Genomic DNA, 26,270 nt, shown 5'->3' with positions numbered 1-26,270 from the left:
CGCAAATCTTTAATAACATTCCGAGCGGCAGCCAAGCGTTGTGGCCACACCCATACAAATCTGGAGCATGAATCAACAGCGACTAATATGTATTTGTATACACTAACAGGTGTTAGTGGACCGCAGTGGTCCAAGTACACACACTGTAACGGTCTGTTAAAAATTAAGAGGGGTGTCTGCGACGGGCGCTTAGCCGTGGAAACTTTAATTTGTTGACAGATGTCACAACAAAGGACATACTGTTTAGTCTCTTTGTAGAGACCGGGCCACCAATACCGGGCCTGTAAGATTGAAATTGTAGCCGCCACACCAGCATGTGCAGATGCCACCCCCTCATGCGCTGCTTTGATCAATTGTGGTCTTATATCTTTGTTAGGGATGTCACATACGCCTACGCCTGGTATTTTAACTTCAGCATTCAGCATACTTCCCATAAAGTATTGATATTCGTTAGGGAATCCTTTAGGATAAGGCGCACCATCAGCCGTAGCCTTTATGGCAGCCAAAATGTCTGCATCTGGTTTGGAACTCGAACGAGTCACTGCAGCTACAGTGGCTACTGCCACTACTGACTTTGCGGATTCATCAGCCAAAGTATTTCCAGCAACGTGTATTCCAACGCGCTGGTGTCCAAGTGTATGCACAACATGGACTTTTGGTAGCGTCTCTTTCAGGTATGCTACCTTCCACCACAGGAGTCAGTGTTTTATGGTGTTGCCTTTGGAATCTCTGAACCCATTCTGGCGCCAATAATGCAGATATTCATTAAAGGACTGGACACAGTAATATAAATCACAATCAGCGTAGGCTGCGCCGGATCCGTATGTTCTAGTGCCATCAGCAGAGCTTTTAGCTCAGCCGATTGTGCTGTACAATCCCCTAAAGTCTGTGTAAAGGTATGTAGGGGACAGAATTTCTCCCCAGCAGATTATTGATGTTTAGTTCCAATCGCCGGTTGCGCAGAGCCATCGGTGTACATGACTCTGATATTGATCGATAGGCAAGGTATTTGCTGGAACTGGATATTCTACTTCATATTGTAGAAATTCTTGAGTTTGTAACTTAGGATCAAAAATGTAATCTACATCAGTGGCTGTTAGACGTAGTCCATTGTATCCAACGTGGATGTAGTGCTTTTTCGTTTTGAATGCTATCTTTTGTAACCATCATTACTTAGTGGACCTAACCATCATTACTTAGTGGACCTAACCAAACTGGTAATATTGTACGGGGTAGGGCGCTATCATGTTGATCATACAGTAATTAATACAATTTACCCACATACACACATGTGCAGTAGATACTCAACTTTTCAAGAAATACATCTAAAATTGTGATTTAAGATAATGTTGGAGCCAAGCTGTCACAATCTTAATTCATAGTACTCACCTCAAATCCCTTTTCTGCCTACAAATGCCCGCACATTTAAGATGGGAATATTACCTGTTGTTGTATTTATCCTTTTCTTTCCATTTAGCACCTATGTGTACCAAGAGCCTAATTCATAGTTAGTGTTTGGTACGGGCAACAGACACAACATCACAAGGGCACTGGAATAGGTAGACTAGGTAAGTGTTCTTACAGTTAAATAGTAATCTGATAATATCTTGTCATTACTGCCAACAGTTTTGGTGCACTTTGTGAGAGCAAGTGAGCAGACAGTACACGAGTCACAATAATACAGTTTAACGTCTGATAGCCACATTTAAGTGGGGCTAAGGTGTTTACACGTACTGTTTGTTAGACTGTCCTTTTAGATGTTTGTGCTCTAATAAACATCATTTTCCATGAAGTTGAGAGATGTTACTTCAGAATAGAATCAGACATTCGAGATATTAGAGAATGAGGTTGTTAAGAATCAGACATTAGAGGGTGTCAGTGCCACTGATTGGAAAATCGGGGCAAAAGATGTAGCCCGTTGGAATCCTTCCTTAAGTCCCTGAAAGGTTGATTTTTCAGTTTTAACATGTCAGTTCTCTCTCTTTTACATCAGTTCTTTTTCTAGTTGATGATAATACATCCGGAGAATAGACTCTCATCGTATCACAGGGTGTTCCAATACATTCTGCATTTGTAGAGCAGTTGTGTTTAGCCAGAGTTTATTAACTATATAGTACTACTTTAAGAGTAAAAGAGGGAAAAGGTTTGAAGTATGGGAGGGGTGTGTAGTGCTGAGGGTGACACAATACCAGGTGTGGCTGTAAAACTCTGTGGGGGAGGGATAAGATGGATGCCCTGAGGGTGGTGGTGGTAGGGACATGACATGATGGACTATAAGGCAAGGGTCATGGGCAGGCAGCCCGTGTTAGATATGGCTTTCCGTTGACCCATCTACCCTTTGCACAGGTGATGAGGGCAGATGAAATGGAGTGGTCCTACCTTACAGCAAACCATGCATCTTTATCAGTGACTAAAGGGAGTGCTTTGCACTTCTCAGCTTTGAGGGATATCTTAGACAACTCAAGCTTCGCTCTCCTCTAATTAACTCCGAGCTCCTCTGCTAAATTATTAACGTGTTATTCACAGTTACCATCTATAATTCTCTATGTATTGGATGAGATAGATGTATTTGTTGTATGAAAGAGAATGTATGATGCAGTGAAAGTTGGTGTTTTTTGATGCAGGCCAATTGTTTCAACAGAAAGAATGGGGCACAGCCAGTTTATGGTTAACAAAGCAGAGAACGGTGTCGTTAAGAGTTGGGCATAGCAAGATGAAATTGTCAGTTTCAGCATTTTAGATTGGGTTACATTAAGACTAGGAAGTTGGGGTTGGCTGGCAGAATTGTGTACAGTGTATGAAATGAAGTGGTGGTGTGCTGATAGGTTCTAGGTGTGGGAACAATGCTCATATTGTGGAGGATGTGCAGGGGCCCTATGTGAGCGGGAGAGGCATCTTTTATAGTGCCGTCAGCAGAAGTAGCAGTAGGAGTCAGTGGGGATCTGCTGGAAGGGTTGACCTGCATCTCTCTTTACCTATAGATCTTTAGCCTGGCCTGGAGCCCTGATGGACAGCGGCTTGCATCAGTCTGCAAGGACGGCAAGGTCCGCATCTATGAGCCACGCAAGAGCCTTGAGCCTGTGCAGGTGAGCCAGGGGAGAGGGCGGTGGATGACAAATGGGGGCTTATTGAGTACCAACTATCATTTGTCGCTTAGTCCCCAATTGAAGCTTCTTTGGTCATCTGAGTTGGCTAGTCTGACCTCTTCAAGATATTGAAGGACAAATACAGTACAGAGAGGAAGTGGAGGCTCTTTAAAAATGCCTTATTCTGTCTTCCAGCCTAGTTGCAAACCATCTGAAGGTGCTAAATTAGGAAGCGTATCAACAGAGGTAAACGAAGTTAATTTTCTGTTTGTGTAGCCTCGTGTATTCAGCTGGATATAAAGACGGTGCCAGGGCACACATTTCTTTAGTTTTTAATGAGGTACCAAAGTGCTGGTTTCTAATATAAACAGGAGTATCTCCCAAGGGAGGGTGGGGATCCTTTTCGTCAATAACCTAGACCTTTTTAGGAATTGCCAGGCCTTACATTTTTCTCTCCTTTCTCAACACCGGTGTACGGATGTGTTGGAAGGGTCCCATTATATCCAGTCACAGTTGACTCAGTCCGGTGTCGAGTCAAGTTCAAAAATACTCCCAAACCTTTCAGGGAAACGAATCACAGCAATATGCATTTCCTAGTCTATTTTCCACAGACCACATGGCACTCATTAGGGGGCCACACTGTCACCTTTGTTTGTGGAATCAGGTTCACAGTTTCAGTTCTGAGTACCAAGCGTAGGGTACCCAGGCCTTTCCTTTTGAGCCAAGACTTTTGGGCTTTGGCCAGGTCACACATTTACCTGATGGGACTGGTTTAGTTTCAGGCCAACACAGCAAAAGCACCCTACTCAGATTGATGAGTCTAAGACAATTCCAGGGGAAGGGTGAATCTTAGCAGCCTACCATGGTGCTGCGGGGAGAGCGGAGACAGCTAGCTATGACTAATGCTAACTCTGTGTAGCACCCTACAGAGGCTAAATGACACAATAGCCAATAGGCAGCCTCCCCACTGGGTTTCAGGAAAAGACTGTACCCGACTATTGTAGTCAGCTGTCACCAACAGTTAGCAGTGTCATGGCCTGTAGGCCCTGGGGATGCTACTCACCCATGTTAAAAGGACTCCTGCTCTGTGTGGACCCAAACCACCTAGCAGACTTCAGGCAGGCAACACACCATAATCATATATAGCAGAGTCCAGGAGTCGTGTGACAAGTTCCCTCTGTACCAAAAAACACACCAGATCTGCCAAAATGAGGAACGGGTTGCCACGTGTCATCTGCACCAAACGACTTTAAACCCTACCATAGCCCACAGCGAAAGTGAGCTGTTCAGCCTTTCGGATGCATATGCCTTCAGAAGACACTTGAATTGTTACGTGGTCCAGTGCATCTTCGCTCATTCTTCCTCACTCAGGCCCAGTGCGTTGAGCTGTAGTGTGCAGATTCTCTTCCTCTAGGAGTCTGAAACTAGGATCCTAGGAGTTGTCAGCATGAAGAGGAATTTGGGCTAACATTGCCCAATAACTGCAAAATAATGTTCCCCATCAGACTGGAGTTTGTTTCTTTCACGGTTGGGCTGTATTCGAGTCTACCACAAAGGTTTGTTTTCAGCACAGAATGATTATTATCATAAATTACCTCGTGTACTATTGCATGAGTATTGAAAATGGACCTCAAGATTTCTAGCGCCAGAATTCTCTTTCGTCCACTCATGGACATGATTTCACGTCCAACATTGGTCCTTTTACTTCATAAAACGCAAGAAGTGTGACCGTACTTGAAAGCATTGGACTGGGTAAATTCTTAGCTGTCCGTGCCTGTGCCTTAAAGCCCTGTCATAAATGAGACTGATGCCTTGTGGCCTTTCATGAGGCCAGGAATAACCTCTGCACCTCTTACAGAGCAAGCCATTAGGGGTCTATTTCAACACTAGTTTAATTGCCTTTTGCAGGAGGGTCCAGGGCCAGAGGGTGGACGAGGAGCCCGCGTGATTTGGGTCTGTGCTGGCAGATACATCCTGGTGTCTGGATTTGATAGGTAAGAGCAATTGTATGTCTGTTTCACATTTAGTTTTATTTATTTCATGTTGGTAAAAGGGCAGGAAAAGGTGTGCATGCTCAGGTTTCCAGCTGTTAACGTATTGTATACATGCATACATCAGCATAATATAAACCACTTACCACACAGGGTTCTGTCATCATATCTGCATTTATTATGGGTCTCAAGTTAGTACATATTTCCAACAGGTTGTAGTTATGAGGTTTGAACTGAGTCTATCACTTTGGACCCTGTATTACCTAATGCGGTGTACACCAGTAGGCGGGCTTATACAGCTTTGCACCTTGTACATAAGGAATATACAACTCCCTCGAATCAGTGGTCATTATATCTGAGCGCTTCCATTTAGTCAACGTAAGGACTCCCATCACTGAATATTCAACTGTAAATGTAAGGAGCGGTGTCATCATATTTCTTTGATGTATTTAACAGTACTGTGTACCATAGTGTGGCTGAAACATTTTTACCACTTTTTCTTAGTGAACATCAATAATAATTTCTTAATGCTCTTGCCCACTTCTTATTTAATTTCCCAGAGTGAGATCTTTCGGCATTGTGGTGACCTCCATGTCATGGTTATGTGTCTTTTAGTTTACAAGAGTACTAAACTGCCTCTGCTTTCTTCTTTTTAGACCCCACCATTAATGTAGTAGTCGTGTCCTGGGTTGTTTACAAATATCAGCTTTGATGGTGAGAGTCCAAACTGTTGGAGATTTGTGCCCAATATTGTCTAATTGCACTTCTAGACCCGTTAGTTCCCTCCATTTATTTGCTCCCCATTTGATATTTAGATCCCCTAATCCAAATCCCATTTTTCTCTGGAGAGCCCCAGGTTAGTTGTGGTGCTCTGGTGAGTGAGCCATGTGTTAAGAATATTTCTTCTGGGATGTCACGTATTTTCCTGTGGCTGACCAAAGGTGTGCATCTTGTCGATGTGATTTAAGGCTATTTGTGACACTCAAACCTCTTCGAAATTACCAACTTTATTGCGTGTGCTCCATCACAAAATTTGAGAAGATATCTGAGATAGATGCCTCATGCATATTTAGAGTTTGTCTTTTTTCCCCTTCATGCTTTTCCTAAAGCACTATTTTTTCTATGTGCATCAAATTTGGGATACTTGTGCCTAGCATTATTATCTCCACATAAACACTCACGCATTGTATTATGCCCCGAATTTGATACTGTTATATAGAGCTGTATGGTCACCACTTGGCTGCTCACTGTAACAGTGCTGCTAAGTAATCTTATAATCAGGCGCTTAAAGTCTGCCCTCGGTCTTCAGGAGCTGAAGTTTATGGAGATCTACTCGACATTTGCTGGTGCCTGAGATCAGTTTGATTAACAATGACTTTAAGTCCTTTTAAGGTAAGTTGTGTTATGATGATCAGAATGTTTACAAAAAAACATAAAAGTAGTAGCAGCATGACCATGTTAGACAATGCTTCTACACCCATCACTAGAGAGGGAGACTGATCACCTGAGACCTATCAAGGTTCTAGTTCGGTTACTAGGAGCAACGTCTTTATCCTTGTGGGATATAGAAATCCCTAAATATGTGAAGATTGTTGTCGCCTAACGCAGGGCCATGCTGCATAATGCACATTATTAAGAATGTTGAAGTTGCACTACATACTCCTATTCACCCACACAACCAAATTTCCCACCATTCTCAGGACTGTTCACAGCCTCTTCAAGCATCTCTGAGGTACAACAAAACATCATCTCCTTATAGTAGTATGGCATGTAGGCTGCCATCTACAGACATACCCTAGTATTCCATTAATTCTGAACAAAGATTGCCAAGGGCTTCATTGCCAGTCCAAATAGCAGGGGTGAGAGAGGGCACCACTTTCAGATCGCCCTTTCCATGAGCCACAACCAGAAATGATGCAATGTGGCTCAAGACGAGCAATGGAATTAGTTTGTTGGAGAAAGATCCCCATGGTAATGAAATCAGCAGTATCTATCATGTTCAATACCGTGAACAAGTACTCCCACTTCAAGGTGTTGACTGGTTACAGTTCTCTGTTTAACTTGTCAGGTTTCTGATATAAGTTTATTTCGAAGGTCTGTGTGGGAGTGAGGGCAGAGGCATGGTTCGTTTTTTCAACTTGTCACGTTGTGTTTCTCTGTTTATTCATACCATCACATGTGTAGACCAGAGTTGCAGATTTCAAAATCGTCTTTCTTTGTAACGCAAACATTTTACTTCACAAGGACATTGTCTTTGTTCCCAGTCGCAGTGAACGCCAGCTGTACCTGTACACTGCAGAGGATCTCTCAACTGGGCCATTGACTTCCATCAGTCTGGATTTGTCTCCTTCCATCCTCATTCCATTCTATGATGAGGACACAAGTGTTGTCTTCCTGACGGGCAAGGTGAGCTTAGCATCAGCAGGTTTGGTGTTGCTAAAATGGACAGGGTGGGGTACAGAAAAGATAGCAGGGATGCAGATAAAACACCTGTTAGATTGCGCTTGTCTTTTAGAATCAGGGATATGTGATTAGAGGCACCTGTGGAGAAATACAGTTCTGTTGCATTTGTCAAAGTCTGATTATATTGAAAAATGTGTCTTGCATGTCGTACAATATTAGTCATAGAATGTTAATTAGGCAGTAGGGCAGGATGACTTCTGTTGTAAGAGAGGAGTCATCACTCTGTGTGCAGCATCAAATTTGTGAATAAAATGAGAACAAGTTAGTGGCTTTATTTACAGTGCCTGTTAATACATAAATATTTTGCTAGCCTTCTCTCACAGCGATAAGTAACTTCTAAGCAGTGTAAAATGTTTTTCGTCATACAAGGAAAACTTACACTGAGCACCAGTTAGTGAGTGGGGAGGGATAGTCAACGCCTTCTTCTCCAACTCCTTGTGCACCTTGTTGCAGAAGAGGCTCATGTTGGTAGAGAGTACACATGTCATTTATTTGTATCCTCTTTCATCACACTTTCCCTTCTTTTGACTAGGGGGACACAAGAGTTTTCATCTATGAGATCATTCCTGAAGCGCCCTTCTTCCTGGAATGCAATAGTTTCAGCTCGACTGAGCCACACAAGGTAAGACTTAATGTTTACAGACTCCACAGTCTGTGTCGGCACCCATATTGTGACTGACTGTTGACAGTGCTATGTGCAGTATAATAGACCAGTGTCTGCAGTGAGCATGGCAAAGATAATGTAAGCTGTATAGACTTGCAACCATTATAGCCATAGCATGCCCAAAGCACTACTAATTGGATAAACCTGTGGCTCGCATGGAAACATGCTGTTGAATGCTTAAATAGACACCATGGTCTGGTGATCTGCTATTTCTCTCATTGATTCAGCAAGGTCTGCATGTTTTTGAATCTCGAGTGATTGCAACATTTTGTGATAGAGACGTCTAACCGCAGATTCCTCACCCTTTGAATACTCCCCAGGTGTCAGACTGGATCTGGAAAGTCTTGACCAGTACCTTGCACGCTAGAAGTTGATGCAGTGTGATTCCGCATTGATGTTGTTCTGCTGCTGAAATGACAAGCAGAGCCCATATAGGTACCACTCTGGCATGCTGACATTGGTTCCTTTCTTCCGTGCCACCAAACGCAGATTTAGAGCTTCTTTTTAGCTCTCTATAGACTTTTCTACATCTAATTTAGTGCGCAAGGAACATGTCACATTCCAAAACTGTGGGGTTTAAACCTTGTAGCAAATGTGTATGCAAATATCTGTGACAGATCCCCATCACGTTACTCTGTCATGCCTGGGGTCAAACCACAACTGTAAGGGCCTGCAGTGATTGTGAGGTAAAGTTGTACATTGCCAAGCACCACAAGACTCCTCATCGAGATCAATTCAAGTCCAAAGGTTGGTCTCTGCCCTATTCCTAGTCCAGAAGTTGGTACCAAGGTAAATTGTCATTGTCATTGTGCTCAAATTCTTGGGTAAGTCGAACATATTAAAAACATAAAATTTCCAAGCTGGATCCTGCCCCTTCCTGCCACTCTCAAACTCCTGAGAAGGCACAAGAGCACCATCATTCCTTTCAGTCTCAGAGTTTGTCGACTTTGGTTCTAAATCCACAACTTGGTCCGGCCCAACCAAACTTTCTGGGGCCATTTGCAGCACCACAGCATATCCAAGAGTTGCACATGGCCATGCTCTGTCTCTTCGGATCCCCCAACGTCCTCTGGCAGGCCCCCAGGAGCCAAGAGGCCCTTCAGTGGGTGCGCCCTTGGCAGCTATTGAACCCTCCGAGCACCCCACTGGACTTACCCTGGCTCCTGTCTCAACATGCCCATTGTGTTTTGCGACTCCGAGTCTGCGCTGCTATAACCGCAACCAAAGTCAGGATCTGTTTCTATCGAACTGTAACCTGCACCACTTCACGTCCTGCCACCACAAGGAAGCTCCCATACACTACATTCCTTTTTTGATACTAATTCTGACAGTGATTATGATGCAGGCGATGAAATCGTCCAACCCATTCATGAATATAATTAGTATGATGGCCTCCCATAGACCAGTGGCTTTGGCACCTCTCTGGATTTTGGTCTGCTACCTCCCCCAGGTCACACCACTGAAGAGAGTGTTTTCATCACAGTGGTTCTGTGGAGGGCAGCCAGATTTCTCGACCTTCAGTTTCCTACGTTAGAGCTCAAAGCCAGTGTCCTGACTGAAGACCTACAGCCGGGGCATTCCACCAACGAGCCCCTGGTCCCTTTTTAATGAGGCATTCACAGATACTCTCTTAGGGGCCAGAGCCAAACATTGCTCTGCCCAACCCCCACCCCATCATGTAAGTTGCCAAATTGTGAGACACCTTGCTCAGGCAACCATGCATTTTTTCACAGCACCCTTTGCCTCAGAGCTCAGTGGTGCATGCATCTACCAGCCAGAAAAACACAAACGCTTTTCCGACCACTCCCGCAAATAAAGAGTAGAAAATAGTGGAGACCTTTGAGAAGAGGGTTTTTTCTTGCACCAGTTTGGCCCTCAGATCTGTTAATATCAGTTGGCTTACTGGGCCGCTGTTCCACTGTTCTTTGGGATTCAGTGGCTCAAGTTCTCCCAGATATCCCGGAAACCTCTGACCTGTCCTAACCAAAGCTATACAGGATGATTGTAATCGGCCAGGTTCACAGTTTTTTGTGGCTACCATCAATTCCATCAGGCAAGCCTTTGACACCAGTGTTGCTATTTGCCGCGATGCCTGGTTGCACTCAACAGATTTTTAAGGCAATATCCAATCGACGTTTGTAGACATGCCCTTTGACGGAAATGCCTGTTGTGGGACAAGCACATTCCGCCCTGGACAGTTCAAAGAGAGCAGGACCACAGCATGCTTCCTGGCCTTATCTGCCCTGCCTCACAAGCCGCATCAGCCCTAACGTTCCTTTCATGGTTTCGGCAGGGGTACCTCATACCATAGCTAATTCAGCCTCAGCCAGGTGTCCAGTAGTTGAACGGTTGAGCCCATGCACCCACTGCCTCCGAGGTCAAGGTCAGCGAGCCACTCAGTCCTTTGCCCTTCCTGCAGCACCACCTGCCAAATCCCTTTAGCATGTTCTTAATGGAGCACAGCCTTCCGGACGGGTTGGCAGAGCATAACATTGTAAAACACAACAATTGCTTAGGTTTTTATGAGGAGGTGAATATTTGATAATCCCCAATATGTCTCAGTTTCCATCTGCAAGAAATGGTTAGGTCACCTCACCCACACATTGTGGCATGCTTTCATATTGGTGACCTAACCACGCTAAGATGGATGAGTGCCACCTCGGCGGACTCAACCATCATGGAGAGGGAGTTCTAAATAATATGGTGCTGGATAAAAACAAGGATGCAGATGAAATATTAAAAATACCTCAAGGTATACTTGCTAGATTTCCACTTTGATATTCAAGTACAATGGGTACGGTTTAGTGAAATGGTACAGTTAAATTATTTTGCAACCAAAAAAGTCATTTATCCAATCTAAATAGGCAACATGTTTTGGTTATAACTTTGCCCATTTAGGTGAACCAGCCTTTATCAGGGCTTCTCTCAAAATACTAAAGTTATCCCTCCCTATAATTCACTCAGTTCATGCTACAGCATGAAGCCTAATGCTCTCATACCTGAAGATTTTGTCGATAATGGCAGCACCGGTAGACATTCAAAATAAAATGATAAAATAACAAGGTTTGTCAAAAAAAGGAAGGTTTTAGCGCACCACACAAAATGGTGGACAGTGCAACACAGCAAAACAGTTATAGTGTACCAAGTGTTTAGTGTAAGAACCCTGCAAATAAACGTGCGATCATGCAGGGGTTGTTTTCGTCCATCCTCAACTCATTCACACACTTACCTTAATTTTGAGTAACTCATATGCCCTGGTGGGGAGGCACTTTCCTGGAGTTGCGCACTACATTTATTAAAAGGTTGATGGCATGTGTAGCTGCAGATACACATGCTGTGCATTATCCTGCCATCTAGTGTTGGGCTCGGAGTGTTACAAGTTGTTTTTCTTCGAAGAAGTCTTTTCGAGTCACGAGACCGAGGGACTCCTCCCTTTCGGCTCCATTGCGCATGGGCGTCGACTCCATCTTAGATTGTTTTCTTTCTGCCATCGGGTTCGGACGTGTTCCTCTTCGCTCCGTATTTCGAATCGGGAAACTTAGCTATTTATCGGACAATTTGACGGTATTGTTTGTGCTCGGTACCGGTCTAGTGTTAGTTCATCGATACCGAGAGAAAAAGCGATCCGGCGGCCCTTCGGGGCTTCCACTCTTCAGCGGGGCCTGGTCGGCCCGACCGCATCCATCGGCGAACCTCATGGACTGGACCCCCTTCCGCTTCTGCCCGAATTGCCACGCAAAGTATCCTTATACAGACCAACACTTGGTCTGTAATCTGTGTCTATCACCGGAACACAGGGAGGATACTTGTGAGGCCTGTTGGGCATTTCGATCGAAGAAGGCCCTACGCGATCGAAGAGCCAGAAGACTCCAGATGGCGTCGACACTGGCCGAACAGATCGACGTTGAGGAAGAGGAGAGATTCTCCATTCAAGATTCGGACTCGGACAACTCTGAAAGTGAGCAGCCGAAGGCGCAGCAACGAACTGTGAGTAAATCTGCCCCGGCCAAGACTCACTCGAAAATTATAAAGGCCAAGGGGATGCCACCACCAACAGGCCATGGCTTAACCCAAAAACACAGTGACCAAACATCGGCACTGAAAAAGGCCTCCCAGCAGCCGAAGACATCCGACTCCAGTCGAGATACCGGCTCTGAACCATCTCGGCACCGAGAGTTCGACACCCCCAAAGTCAAAAAGATTTCCTCGGAACCGAAAAAGAGCGTACCGAAACCTTCGATGTCGAAACATGCAGCCTTGGAGCCGAAAACAGCCTCCTATACAGAGGAGCACGGCCTTTCCAGCCAAATGCAAGGGCACAGATTTGAGCTGGAACTAGGTATGGGAGAGCCAGACCATACTCAAAGGAGACTGCACATACAGAGACGGGTAAAATTCAAACTCTTCCTCCAATAAAAATGAAACAAAAGCTAGCATTCCAGGAGTCGGAAATGCAGCCAAAGACAAAGGTGGCAAGAGACAAGACACCACCAAGGGTTTCGCCACAGCCTTCACCATTGCATTCACCACACCTGTCCCCGGTAGCAACACCCCCAGTGCAGTCGCCAACACACACGGGGTTGACACAAGATGACCCGGATGCATGGGACTTATATGATGCACCGGTCTCAGACAATAGTCCCGATTGCTACCCGACAAGGCCGTCACCACCAGAGGACAGCACTGCATATATTCAGGTGGTATCAAGGGCAGCTACTTTCCATAATGTAGCAATGCATGCAGAGCCCATAGAAGACGACTTCTTGTTTAACACCTTGGCATCCACTCACAGCTCTTACCAAAGTTTTCCAATGCTCCCAGGCATGTTAAAACACGCCAAACAGGTGTTCCAGGACTCAGTAAAAGGCAGAGCCATCACACCTAGATTGGAGAAGAAATATAAACCTCCCCCAACGGACCCTGTGTTTATAACACAGCAACTAACACCAGATTCGGTGGTAGTGGGAGCAGCCAGAAAGCGGGCAAACTCCCAATCCTCAGGAGACGCACCACCGCCCGACAAGGAAAGTCGGAAATTCGATGCAGCAGGCAAACGGGTGGCAGCACAAGCAGCCAATCAATGGCGGATTGCCAATTCTCAGGCCCTACTGGCTCGCTACGACAGTGCACACTGGGACGAGATGCAACATATAATTCAGCACTTGCCCAAGGAATACAAAAACGTGCCCAACAGGTTGTTGAGGAAGGACAAACGATTTCAAACAACCAAATAAGGTCTGCGATGGACTCGGCAGACACAGCAGCATGGACAGTGAACACTGCGGTAACCATTCGTAGGCATGCATGGTTACGGAGCTCAGGTTTTAAACCAGAAATCCAGCAAGCTGTGCTAAATATGCCGTTCAACCAAGAACAATTGTTTGGGCCGGAGGTGGATACGGCAATCGAAAAGCTCAAAAAGGACACAGACACGGCCAAAGCCATGGGCGCGCTCTACTCCCCACAGAACAGAGGCACTTTTAGAAAGCCGCAATTTAGAGGGGGGTTTTGTTCCCAAACCACAGAGCCTTCCACCTCACAAGTCAGACCCACATATCAGGGCCAGTACCAAAGAGGAGGTTTTCGAGGAACATACAGGGGTGGACAATTCCCAAATGCAAGGGGGAAATTCCAGAGCTCAAAAACCCCTCAAACCAAACAGTGACTTTAATGTCACAAACCCCCACCGCTCAACACCAGTGGGGGGGAGACTTACCGCATACTACCACAACTGGGAAAACATAACTACGGACGCATGGGTCCTAGCCATTATCCAACATGGTTATTGCTTAGAATTCCTACAATTGCCACCAGATGTGCCCCCAAGAGCACACAATATGTCCAAACAACACTTAGACCTGTTACAACTAGAAGTTCAAGCATTGTTACAAAAACAAGCAATAGAACTAGTACCCAACCATCAAAAAGGAACAGGTGTCTTCTCCCTGTATTTCCTAATTCCAAAGAAGGACAAAACGCTGAGACCCATATTAGACCTCAGAACACTGAATCTTTACATCAAATCAGATCACTTTCACATTGTAACACTTCAAGACGTGTTTCCCTTGCTCAAAAAACCGGACTACATGTCAACATTAGATCTCAAGGATGCATATTTCCACATACCCATACATCCTTGCCACAGGAAATACTTAAGGTTTGTAATCCAAGGCGTGCATTACCAATTCAAGGTGTTACCATTCGGGATAACAACAGCCCCAAGGGTATTCACAAAATGCCTTGCAGTAGTAGCCGCTCACATCAGGAGACAGCACATGCATGTATTACCTTACTTGGACGATTGGTTAATAAAAACCAGTACTCAGCAACAGTGTTTTCTACACACACAATACGTGATAGAAACTCTACACAAACTAGGGTTCTCTATAAATTACCAAAAATCACATCTACCACCATCCCAAATACAACAATACTTGGGAGCAACACTCAATACACAAAAGGCGATTGCCACTCCAAGTCCACAAAGGGTACAGGCGTTCCGCAATACAATATTAAACATACAGCCAAACCAACACTACCAAGTGAGGTTTGTAATGAAACTTCTAGGCATGATGTCTTCATGCATAGCCATTGTCCCAAACGCAAGACTACCCATGCAGCCCTTACAACAGTGCCTAGCAACACAATGGACACAGGCACAGGGTCAAATCCAAGATCTAGTGTTGATAGACCGCCAAACACACCTCTCGCTTCAGTGGTGGAACCCTATAAATTTAAACCAAGGGCGGCCATTCCAAGACCCAGTGCCTCAATACGTGATCACAACAGATGCTTCCATGATGGGGTGGGGAGCACACCTCAACCAGCACAGTATACAAGGACAATGGAATATTCAACAAAAACAACTGCACATAAATCACTTAGAACTGTTGGCAGTGTTTCTAGCATTGAAAGCATTTCAACCCCTGGTAGCCCACAAACACATTCTTGTCAAAACAGACAACATGACGACAATGTATTACCTCAACAAACAGGGAGGGACACACTCCTCACAACTATGTCTCTTAGCACAATAAATTTGGCATTGGGCAATTCACAATCACATTTGCCTAATGCACAATACATCCCAGGTATTCAAAACCCGTTGGCCGACAATCTCAGTCGAGCTCACCAACAAACACACGAATGGGAAATTCATCCCCAGATCCTACAAATTTACTTTCTATGCTGGGGAACACCAGAAATAGACCTATTCGCAACAAAAGAAAACGCAAAATGCCAAGACTTCGCGTCCAGGTATCCACACCCTCTGTCCAAGGGCAATGCGTTATGGATGAGTTGGTCAGGGATATTTGCTTACGCTTTTCCCCCTCTCCCACTCCTTCCTTATCTGGTAAACAAATTGAGTCAAAACAGACTCAAACTAATACTCATAGCACCAACCTGGGCTCCCCAACCGTGGTACACAACACTGCTGGACCTGTCAGTAGTACCTCATATCAAACTACCAAACAGACCGGGGGGGTTATTCTAACTTTGGAGGAGGTGTTAATCCGTCCCAAAAGTGACGGAAAAGTGACGGATTTACCACCAGCCGTATTACGAGTCCATTATAGCCTATGGAACTCGTAATACGGCTGGTGGTATATCCGTCACTTTACCGTCACTTTTGGGACGGATTAACACTCCTCCAAAGTTAGAATAACCCCCCGGATCTGTTAACTCAACACAAACAACAGATCAGACACCCGAATCCAGCATCGCTCAATCTAGCAATCTGGCTCCTGAAGTCTTAGAATTTGGACATTTAGACCTTACACAAGAATGTATGGAGGTCATTAAACAAGCTAGGAAACCTACTACAAGACATTGTTATGCAAATAAATGGAAAAGGTTTGTTTATTACTGCCATAATAATCAAATTCAACCGCTACATGCTTCCGCAAAAAACATTGTAAGCTACTTATTACACTTACAAAAATCTAAACTAGCATTCTCTTCTATTAAAATACATCTCACAGCAATATCTGCCTATCTGCAGATTACACATTCAACATCACTTTTTAGAATCCCAGTCATCAAAGCATTTATGGAAGGATTAAAAAGAATTATACCCCGAGAACACCACCAGTACCCTCGTGGAATCTCAATATTGTGTTAACATGGCTTATGGGACCACCATTTGAACCCATGCACTCTTGTGAGATGCAATACTTAACTTGGAAAGTAGCCTTCCTGATAGCTATCACATCTCTTAGAAGAGTAAGTGAAATACAAGCATTTACTATACAAGAACCCTTTATACAAATACATAAACATAAAGTGGTTCTCCGTACAAATCCCAAATTCTTACCAAAAGTTATATCACCATTCCAAAAACCAAACAGTGGAACTCCCAGTCTTTTTTCCACAACCAGACTCAGTAGCCGAAAGAGCCTTACATACGTTAGACATTTAAAGAGCACTAATGTATTACATTGATAGAACAAAACAGTTTCACAAAACAATTGTTTGTAGCCTTCCAAAAACCTCATGCAGGAAATCCAATATCCAAACAAGGTATTGCCAGATGGATAGTGAAATGTATTCAGACCTGCTAGATCAAAGCAAAAAGGGATCTACCTATTACACCAAAGGCGCACTCCACTAGGAAAAAAGGCGCCACAATGGCTTTTCTAGGGAATATACCTATGACAGAAATCTGTAAGGCAGCCACATGGTCTACGCCTCATACATTCACAAAACATTACTGTGTAGAAGTGTTAACAGCACAACAAGCCACAGTAGGACAGGCTGTATTACGAACATTATTTCAGACAACTTCAACTCCTACAGGCTAAGCCACTGCTTTTTGGGGAGATTACTCCTTACTAGTCTATGCACAGCATGTGTCTCTGCAGCTACTCATGCCATCGAACGGAAAATGTTACTTACCCAGTGTACATCTGTTCGTGGCATGAGACGCTGCAGATTCACATGCGCCCTCCCACCTCCCTGGGAGCCTGTAGCCGTTATAAGTTGGATGAAAACCGTAAAACTTGTACATTTGTAAATAAATACTTAAAGACACATTATGTACATACATACTTACTCCATTGCATGGGCACAATTACTATATTCACAACTCCTACCTCACCCTCTGCGGAGGAAACAATCTAAGATGGAGTCGACGCCCATGCGCAATGGAGCCGAAAGGGAGGAGTCCCTCGGTCTCGTGACTCGAAAAGACTTCTTCGAAGAAAAACAACTTGTAACACTCCGAGCCCAACACTAGATGGCAGAATAATGCACAGCATGTGAATCTGCAGCGTCACATGCCACTAACAGATGTACACTGGGTAAGTGACATTTTCCATATATATATATATATATATATATATATATATATATATATATATATATATATCGGCTGTAAAAATATTGTATTCTTTCGTTTTGAAACACTGTATTTTCTTGTGACGAGAGAGGCTTATTTTATTTTCTAATAAAACCTCGATAGTCTATTTATTATCACTTATTTGTATTCCATACGTTGGTGGAATAAATAAGAAAAACAGAACATTTATAATGGTGTAATGCAAAATTTTGTGTGGCAATTCTGTCAATTGCAAAATACACTTCTGTTGCTTTCAAACACTACATAGGTGATAGGGTAAGTATTGGCGATTTAAGTGGCATCAGTGATCCTAATTTGTATGATTGAGTGTCACCTGTAAAGACAGGGGCTCATCTCTGCTGTTAGGCTATAGTGTTAGCTACCCCAATGTTATAGAAATGTCTAAATTACATTGACTCCTGGTATAGGTTTATCTCACACCTACAGTATATCGCCCGGTGTATTTGAGAGTGAACAGTCAGTAGGATCATGTAAAAATCAGATTGTTTTGGAGTGGGTCGTCAGAGGCCGGCATGAAGGATTGGTTTGCGTTTTCGCGAGGCTATACAGACTAATGTGGCATTTCCACACAAAATCCCCATTATTCTCACTTTGTCAAGGATGACTGCTGATGGGCCAACCTACCGATCTTTCGTCTACCCTCAAATGACAGTTGGAGTCAGACGGAGGTGGTATTCTGTATAGTGACTGCCCTTTGACATCATCACACTGTGTCCGCAGGCAGTTACACTCTAGGAAACTGAGGTTCCGCAGCCCGTGTGTTATGTCAGTCGGGATGATCAGGATGATTCTTTGGATTGAATCCTTCCTGGTGTGAGAAGTGTGTCATAGGAGCCTATGAATACCCATTTCCCCTTTATTAGAAATTATTGATATTTGCAGTATTCAGTTATTGTTTTCAAAGCTGCCCAGGGCATTGTGGTTGATCCAGAGCCACTTACTATATTGCAGGAATGTGTTCCTTTTTAGGTGTATGCCAGAAATGTAATCAATATGTTCTCATTTCTTTCACAGGATATGTAGAGGTAGCCTATTTGCAGTATTTAGGCATCATTTTCAAACCAAACCAGGACATTGTTGTCGATCAAGACCCACATATTTATTGCAGAATTTTGGTTTGTTTTAAGTCACTGTCAGAAATCGTCAATAGTTGCTCTTTCCTTTTGCAAGATGTGTATTTATTTTAAACATTTATAGAGCACATCTGTCACCTGAAAGGTATTCTGGCACTACAGACCATAAATGGACATCCTGACACTACTTACAACTTAGCAAGATCATTGGGGGGGGAAAGCCACGTTTTCAAGAACCTTCTGAAGCCAAGGAGATCAGATTGATGTCTAATGGAGACAGGAAGCTGATTCCAAAGTTGGGCTGCTTTTAGAGAAGATGCATCCACCCTGTTGGGTTTTCTTAAACTTGGCAGTACCAACAAGATTGGCTGTATTTCCAGAATCTGTTCCATAAATGCATAAGGGCAGAATCCTGGAGGGCCTTGAATACTAGGCGAAGGGCTTTAAACGTGACCCTCTGCCTAACCGGAAGCCATTCAAGCTCCCTTAGAGCTCTGGATAAGCCTAGATATACTAGGCTTATCCAGAGCCAGCTTGGCAGCTACTACCTGAACTTGATTTAATATATGCGGAAGATAGTCTGGGGCTCCATGAAGGAGCAGGTTGCAATAATCTAAACTGCTCAAAATCACACTGCGTATAGCCAAAGGGTTGACTGATGGGGGCAGTAGGGGAAGGATTTTCCGCAAGCCAGTAGCAGTGAAAAGAAGGTTCCAGTTACTTATTATCAAATATCAACCCTGAATTATGGACAGTGTCCAAGGGGAAGATCTTGGCCTGAGTAGTTATAGGCCAAAATTTAGATGGCAGGTTAAGAGAAACTTTGTTGGCTGAGCAGCATAGAATCTCAGTTTTGTCTCCATTCAATTTCAAAGTACTGGCATTTAGCCGTGAGCCAATATCTTTCACACAATAGTGAAAAAACACAGTTTCAGTCTGATGGTGGCGGTCAGGTGCCAGAATTAGTTGTGTGTCATCTGCATAGATCACTACGCGGATGTTATGAGAATTAACTAGGGTCACCAGGGGTCTAATGTAAAGATTAAACAGGATAGGACAGAGGGCAGATCCCTGGGGGACACCATGCATCTGATAGAGACTTCTAGTTGCAGATACCTTACCTTAGAATTTTCCCTCAGCCGTCAGACTGGATCCGGAGATTTTGTCTTCGAGCAATACCCTTACACGTCGGTAGGTGCCGTCAGTCAACTCTGCGGGTGTCGTTGGCGTCGTAGTTGCCTCGATGATGTCGGGAGTAGTCCATAGATGCCACCTCAGCTCAGTGACATCAGTTCTTTTCTTTCTGCGCCATGTGCTGATACGGAGAGAGCTACCCTTGGTCAATTTTTGATCGACTTCGACTCTTGTCAACTTTTTGTGAGTTTTTGGAGCACCAAGGGATGTCCCTGAATACCGGCTTCAGATCGTGAGAGGACTGTCACCGCATGATGTCGGTGACGGATCTGCATCGGGTCTGTTTCTGGTGCCTGGAGCGTGACCACGACCCAAAGTCATGCTCTCAGTGACGGGCCATGCACCCGAAGGCCTTGAGGTAGCGGACCCTCAAGCTTATGGTGACACGGGGCTAGACTCTGCGTAGGTCCCGGTCTCGCTTGAGGGGAAGGTCTCGAGACCGGTCACGGAGCCACCACCACTCATCTCCTTCGAAGCCTTCGGGTCAAGGTAAGAAGACGATATCGAAGAGATCCCGTCATCCTTCGACTTCGCTCGGCTGATGCAACGCAGGAGGAGCGTCGATGCTCAAAGGTGCTTCTGGGTCTGCTTCGCACCTCCCCAAATTTCCAGGAGCCGGGGTGACCCCTGCTCAATTAAAGGAGTATTCTGAGGCAATGCGCCTCATTTTTGGACAGCCCTACCCTGCTACGTTGCCTTCGGGCCCAAGGGGTTCGGTTGGGGGGCCACAGGTTCCACGCCAGTGGCTCCAGCCACAGAAGTCCCCTACGGATCCGCACCAGTCGTACCATCGAGACCTTCCCCTGGTTCGATTGTCGACGCCCTCGACATCGGTGGTGCCATCTATTGATGTCGACCCGATCCTAATCCCTGACAACTCGGTGTCTGGCCGGTGTCGGCCACCACAGCCTCCTTCTTCAATGGGACCTATTCAGCCCAGGTTGGATTCTGACCCTTATTCTTATGGGTTCGAATTCGGGGAAGGATTGGAGGGGTCCCTCAACCTTTATGAATATCAAGATGACCCTAAATTGGACTGGGCACAGCAGTTGGGTGAGGCCAGTTGTCTGGAAACCTCTCCAGATGCTGGCATGCTGTCTCCTCCTACCGTGGCTACGGTGGAGGGAGCAACTTATTCCATGGTGGTCAGTAAGGTGGCTGAGGTCCTCGGCCTTGGGTCGCCTACTGTTCAGGTCAGGTCTAATCTCCTGCCAGAGGTGCTTCAACCATGGGCTTCCACCTCTGTGTCTCTTCTCCATTCCATGAAGCCCTCAGCGATGTCCTTCTGGGTACTTCGTCCAGACCCAACACGGGGGCTCCTGTGAATAGGACGATTGCACACCACCATCGACCCACCCAGAGAGACCCTAAATTCCTGTCCCAGCACCCCTCACCTGAGAGCCTTGTTATCCAGGCGTCCTCAAGCGCATTCCCTTCCGCACCCCGGGATAGAGAATCCAAAATGCTAGAACAATTTGGGAAAATGTTTTCTTCTTCCAGTCTAGTTCTGCGGTCAGTGAATACCGCAAGCCTTTTGGGACACTATACTCACTCCCTGTGGGATACAGTTGCGCAGGTTCTGCAGCAGATACCGGAGGAAGCCCGTGCTATCGTATCCCAGGCTGTCACCGATGGGAGAGACGCGGCAAAGTTCACTATCCGATGTGGACTGGACATGACCAACTGTCTAGGTAGATTGGTTGCAACGACGGTGGCCTTGAGGTGCCATGCCTGGTTACGAACATCTGGTTTCTCAGGGGATGTCCAACAAAACCTTATGGACGTGCCCTTTGATGGGCACCTGTCTCTTTGGAGACAGGGCGGACTCGGTTTGGAGAGGTTCATGGACTCCCGAGCTACAGCTTGGTCCCTCGGCCTTTCCACTACCCCTCATTCCCAACAGTCCACCTTTCGCCCTTTTTGTGGCCATGGAAAGGGGTTCCCTGTCACTTCCCTTTCCCAGCCACTGTGCCACCTAAGCTGTTCAGCCGCTGCATGGCTGGGGACACGGAATCCCACGTAGTCGTGGGACAAGGAACTAGAGGTCTGGCCAGTCCACCCCTGCCCCTGCTGCAGCCTCCAAGCCCTCCTAGTCCATCCCCTCACTGTGGTCCAGTTGGCAGCAGGATTTGTCATCTCCTGCCCCACTGGGAATCCATCACTACGGACAGGTAGGTTTTGCAGATCGTTTGAAGGGGCTGCTCCCTCCCATCGAATCTGCCCCACCAGCCATGCCTCAATCAGTCAGCTGTTTACTGGAGAACCATTTGGCACTTCTCCACCAGGAAGTTGTGTCTCTCTTGGCCAAGGGAGCCATAGAGAGGGTCCCTGCGCCAGAAGTAGGTTGTGGTTTTTGTTCATGCTACTTTCTGGTGTCCAAAAAAGACAAAGGCTTACGTCCTATCCTCACCCTGGCTCATGTCCTGTCTGCCTTGGACCCAGAAGACTGGATGGTAGCGTTGGACTTCTAGGATGGTTATTTCCATATTCCCAAACTGCCTGCCCACAAACATGACCTAATATTCGTTGTAGGTCACAAGCACCTTCAATTTACTGTGCTCCCCTTCTACCTTACCTGCGCCCCTCGGGTGTTTACGAAAGTGATGGCGTCGTTACAGCTCATCTGCGCAGGTTGGGGATTTCAGTCTTTCCCTACCGCGACGACTGCTGTTGAAGGCGGACTCGCCCCAGAAAGTCATCTCCCACCTTCAGACCACAGCGAACCTCCTGCACATGCTGGGGTTCACTATAAACATGCCGAAGTCACACCTGACTCCATCTCAGACACTCCCTTTCACCGGAGCTGTTCCCGAAAAGCGAGTCCAGGATATTCAGGCTATGATTGCGGTCTCTCAGCCTTTAACTTGGGTTTCGGCGAGACTGACTCTGAGGCTGCTGTTCCTCATGGCCTCCTGCATCCTGCTAGTGACACATGCCAGATGGCATATACAGGCTCTGCAGTGTAACGTGAAGTTCCAGTGGGTGCAGCATCAGGGAAATCTCTCTGACATGGTCCAGATCTCGGAAGGGACTGTGAAAGACCTGAAGTGGTGGCTTTCAAATCCACATTGGGTCAACAGCAGATCCCTCTCCCTTCCCCAACCAGATCTATCCATAGTGATGGACGCGTCACTTCTGGGGTGGGATGGCCACATGGGAGAGGTGGAGATCAGAGGTCTTTGGTCTCTGGCGGATTCTGGGCTCCATATCCATCTTCTGGAGCTCCGGGCAATAAGGCTTGCGTTGAAAGCATTTCTTCCCTCTCTCAAAGGGAAAGTACTGCAAGTGTTCACAGACAACACTGCCGCCATGTGGTACTGCAACAAACAGGGCTGAGTAGGGCCCTGAACCCCTTGTCAGGAGGTGCTACACCTCTGGACATGGCTAACACATAAGGACATCACTCTGGTGGTTCAACATCTGACGGGCTCTCTGAACGCCAGAGCAGACAAAGGGGGTTATTCTAACTTTGGAGGAGTGTTAATCCGTCCCAAAAGTGACGGTAAAGTGACGGATATACCACCAGCCGTATTACGAGTTCCATAGGATATAATGGACTCGTATTACGGCTGGTGGTAAATCCGTCACTTTTCCGTCACTTTTGGGACGGATTAACACCTCCTCCAAAGTTAGAATAACCCCCAAACTCAGCCGTCGATGCATAGCTGATCACGAATGGCATCTCCAGCTGAAGGTGGTGCAAGGCCTTTTCCAGCAGTGGGGAGAGCCTTGGTTAGATCTGTTCGCCTCCACAGAGAATGCACAATGTCAGCTGTTTTGCACGTTGGCGTTTCAAAGGCAGCACTCACTCGGAGGCGCTTTTCATCTCGAGTGGAACTCTGGCCTTCTTTACGCCTTTCTGCCTATATCAGTTCTGTCCAGAGTTCTCAAGAAGATCAGGAACAACCTGGCCCAAGTCACCTTGGTGGCTCCGGACTGGGCACGGAGAGTATGGTATCTAGAGCTATTGAGCATGGCCACCGATCCTCCACTCAGACTGCCCCTTTGGGAGCATCATCTGTCGCAGCAGCAGAGGACGGTTCTCCACCCGAACCTGCCAATCTCCGTCTTCATGCGTGAAGATTGAGCAGCAGCAGTTGACTGCTTGTGACCTTCCACCTGAAGTCTGTTATGTTATCTCGGCAGCCAGGCGTCCCTCCACCAAAATGGTTTACGCCTGTCTTTGGCATAAATTTGTGGCATGGTGTACTAACAAATCTGTTGATCCCCTCTCTGCTCCTCTTTCTGAGATTCTTTTATTCATTCTTTCTTTAGCCCAGCAGGTCTATGCTTTGGGCACCCTTAAAGGTTATTTATCGGCTATTTAAGCCATTCTCACGTGGCCTGATCAGCCTTCACTATTAAACTCTCCTTTTGTTAGTTGATTCCTTAAGGGTCTCACCCATTTGTTTTCTCCAACTCCATTTATCATTCCTCATTGGGACCTCAATCTTGTACTTACTTAATGTCTACTCCCTTTGAGCCAATGCACAATTGTCCCTTGCGGCTCCTTACTTTCAAAACTGCTTTTCTTGTTGCCATCACTTCTGCTCGCAGAGTGAGTGAGCTTCAGGCTCTATCTTCTAAGCTCCTATTTTCGTCTGTGCACCTGTGACAAAGCGGTGTTACGCACTAAGGCTTCCTTCCTTCCCAAAGTTGTTACACCTTTTCATGTAGGCCAGTCCATCACTTTGCCTACTTTTTACGCACCTCCACATCCTTCTCATGAAGAGGAGAGACTCCACCGCCTGGATCCAAAAAAGAGCGTTGGCGCTCTATCTCAATCGTACTAAAGATTTCCGGGTGGTCGATCAACTCTTTGTTGGATATGTAGGAGCAAAGAGAGGGAAGGCGGTGCAAAAACGTACAATTTTGTGATGGGTACTTCTTTGCATCAAAATTTGCTAAGCTTTGGCCAAGAAGCAACCCCCAGAGTGCTTGCGCGCTCATTCCACCAGAGCAACTGCTGCTTCCACATTGTTAGCACATGGAGTTCCTGTACTGGATATCTGCCAGGCAGCAACGTGGACATCCCTGCACATGTTTACTAAACATTACTGCTTGGACAGTCACGTCCGTAGGGATGGCTACTTTGGTCAATCAGTCCTGCAGGACTTTCTAGTATGATCTTGGTTCGCAGCCCACATCAGAGGATCTCATTTCTTTGGTATCTATTCTAAGGTAAGGAATCTGCAACTAGAAGTCTCTATCAGATGTACAGGTTATTTTCCTTCGGTAACTATATATCTGGTAGAGACATATTCTAGTTGCAGATTCCTTTCCGACCCACCCATCCTTGCCGCTTACCTTAGCTCTGGTGCACCAATTTCAGTGTTCTTCACGGCTCTGCGCTTTGGCCTGGAAAGTCGTGAAAAGAAACTGACATCACTGCACTGAGGCGGCGTCTATGTACTACTCCCAATGTCATCACTGTGACTACGACACCAATGGCGCTCGCGGAATTGACTGACGCCACCTACCTACGCGCAAGGGTATTGCTGAAGAAAAATTTTCTGGGTTCCTAGGGGAATATTCTACGGTAAGGAATCTGCAACTAGAATATGTCTCTATCAGATATATTGTTACCGGAGGTAACTTGTTCTTCACGTCTCTAAAGGCAGATCGATACAGAGGGAGAGCCACACCTGGATGCCTTCTGACAAATAGGATTGCAACCAACTCTGTGCAACCCTGTTTGTTCCTGCTGCAGAAAGTCTCTCGAAAATAATCTTGTGATCTATCATATTGAAGGTGTCATAGAGGTCTAATAAAATAAAAATAGCTGGTGTGCTATCATCAGTTATCATGCAGAGCTCATCCAGAGCTTTGAGGAGAGCTGATTTGGTTCCGTGTCTTAGTTCCGTGCCCTGGTCGAAAGCCGAATTGATCTGCTTCTAGAAGAATGTTGTGCTTGAGTTGCTGAGTCAAGATTTTGCTGACATGCTGTTCCAATAATGTAATCGGGAAAGGCAACAGAGGAATAGGTCTGTATTTACCTGGAATGACCGGATCTAGTGAGGACTTTTTCAAAACATGGAAGACAGTAGCTTTTTCCCAGGTTAGTGGAACTGTACCGGTGTCCAGCGATTTATTACATTTCAGCCGCTGGGGAAACCATTGTGGAGGGGAAACCATAGTGGAACGGTACATAAAAATATCTTATTGGCACATAAAACACTTATCTATTTCAAAGGGTAAGGCTTGATTTTATATCTATACGGTGTAGAGTTTAAATCAAAGTACTGTTAATTAATGAATCTCTTTATCCAGAAACTGTTAAAATTAGCAGTTGTTCAGTCTACACTTAACATAGCCCAGGACTGTGTTGTCAATCAAGACCACTAATTATGTTGCAAGACTGTAGTTCTTTTTGTGTTTCTGCAAGAAATTGAAGGGGGATTTTTTTCAGTGTTAGAAAGCGTTACTGGTACTGCATATAAA

General features: G+C 45.6%; 1 protein-coding gene across 2 annotated transcripts in view; it reads left to right on the top strand.

Annotated features, from left to right (window-relative positions):
* LOC138261488 (coronin-7-like) overlaps positions 1-26,270 on the top strand; it is a 1,075,977-nt gene that overhangs the window by 834,148 nt on the left and 215,559 nt on the right. For both annotated transcript variants that reach the window (XM_069210466.1, XM_069210465.1), the window contains exons 20-23: positions 2,982-3,086; positions 4,995-5,080; positions 7,342-7,483; positions 8,073-8,162. In XM_069210466.1, coding sequence (XP_069066567.1) covers positions 2,982-3,086; positions 4,995-5,080; positions 7,342-7,483; positions 8,073-8,162 — 423 coding nt within the window. The remainder of the gene's footprint in view (positions 1-2,981; positions 3,087-4,994; positions 5,081-7,341; positions 7,484-8,072; positions 8,163-26,270) is intronic.

Source organism: Pleurodeles waltl, chromosome 10 (assembly GCF_031143425.1).
Source record: "Pleurodeles waltl isolate 20211129_DDA chromosome 10, aPleWal1.hap1.20221129, whole genome shotgun sequence".
NCBI classification, from domain to species: domain Eukaryota; kingdom Metazoa; phylum Chordata; class Amphibia; order Caudata; family Salamandridae; genus Pleurodeles; species Pleurodeles waltl.
Note: the sequence above shows the minus strand (reverse complement) of the source record. Positions and strands in the feature narration are given on the sequence as shown.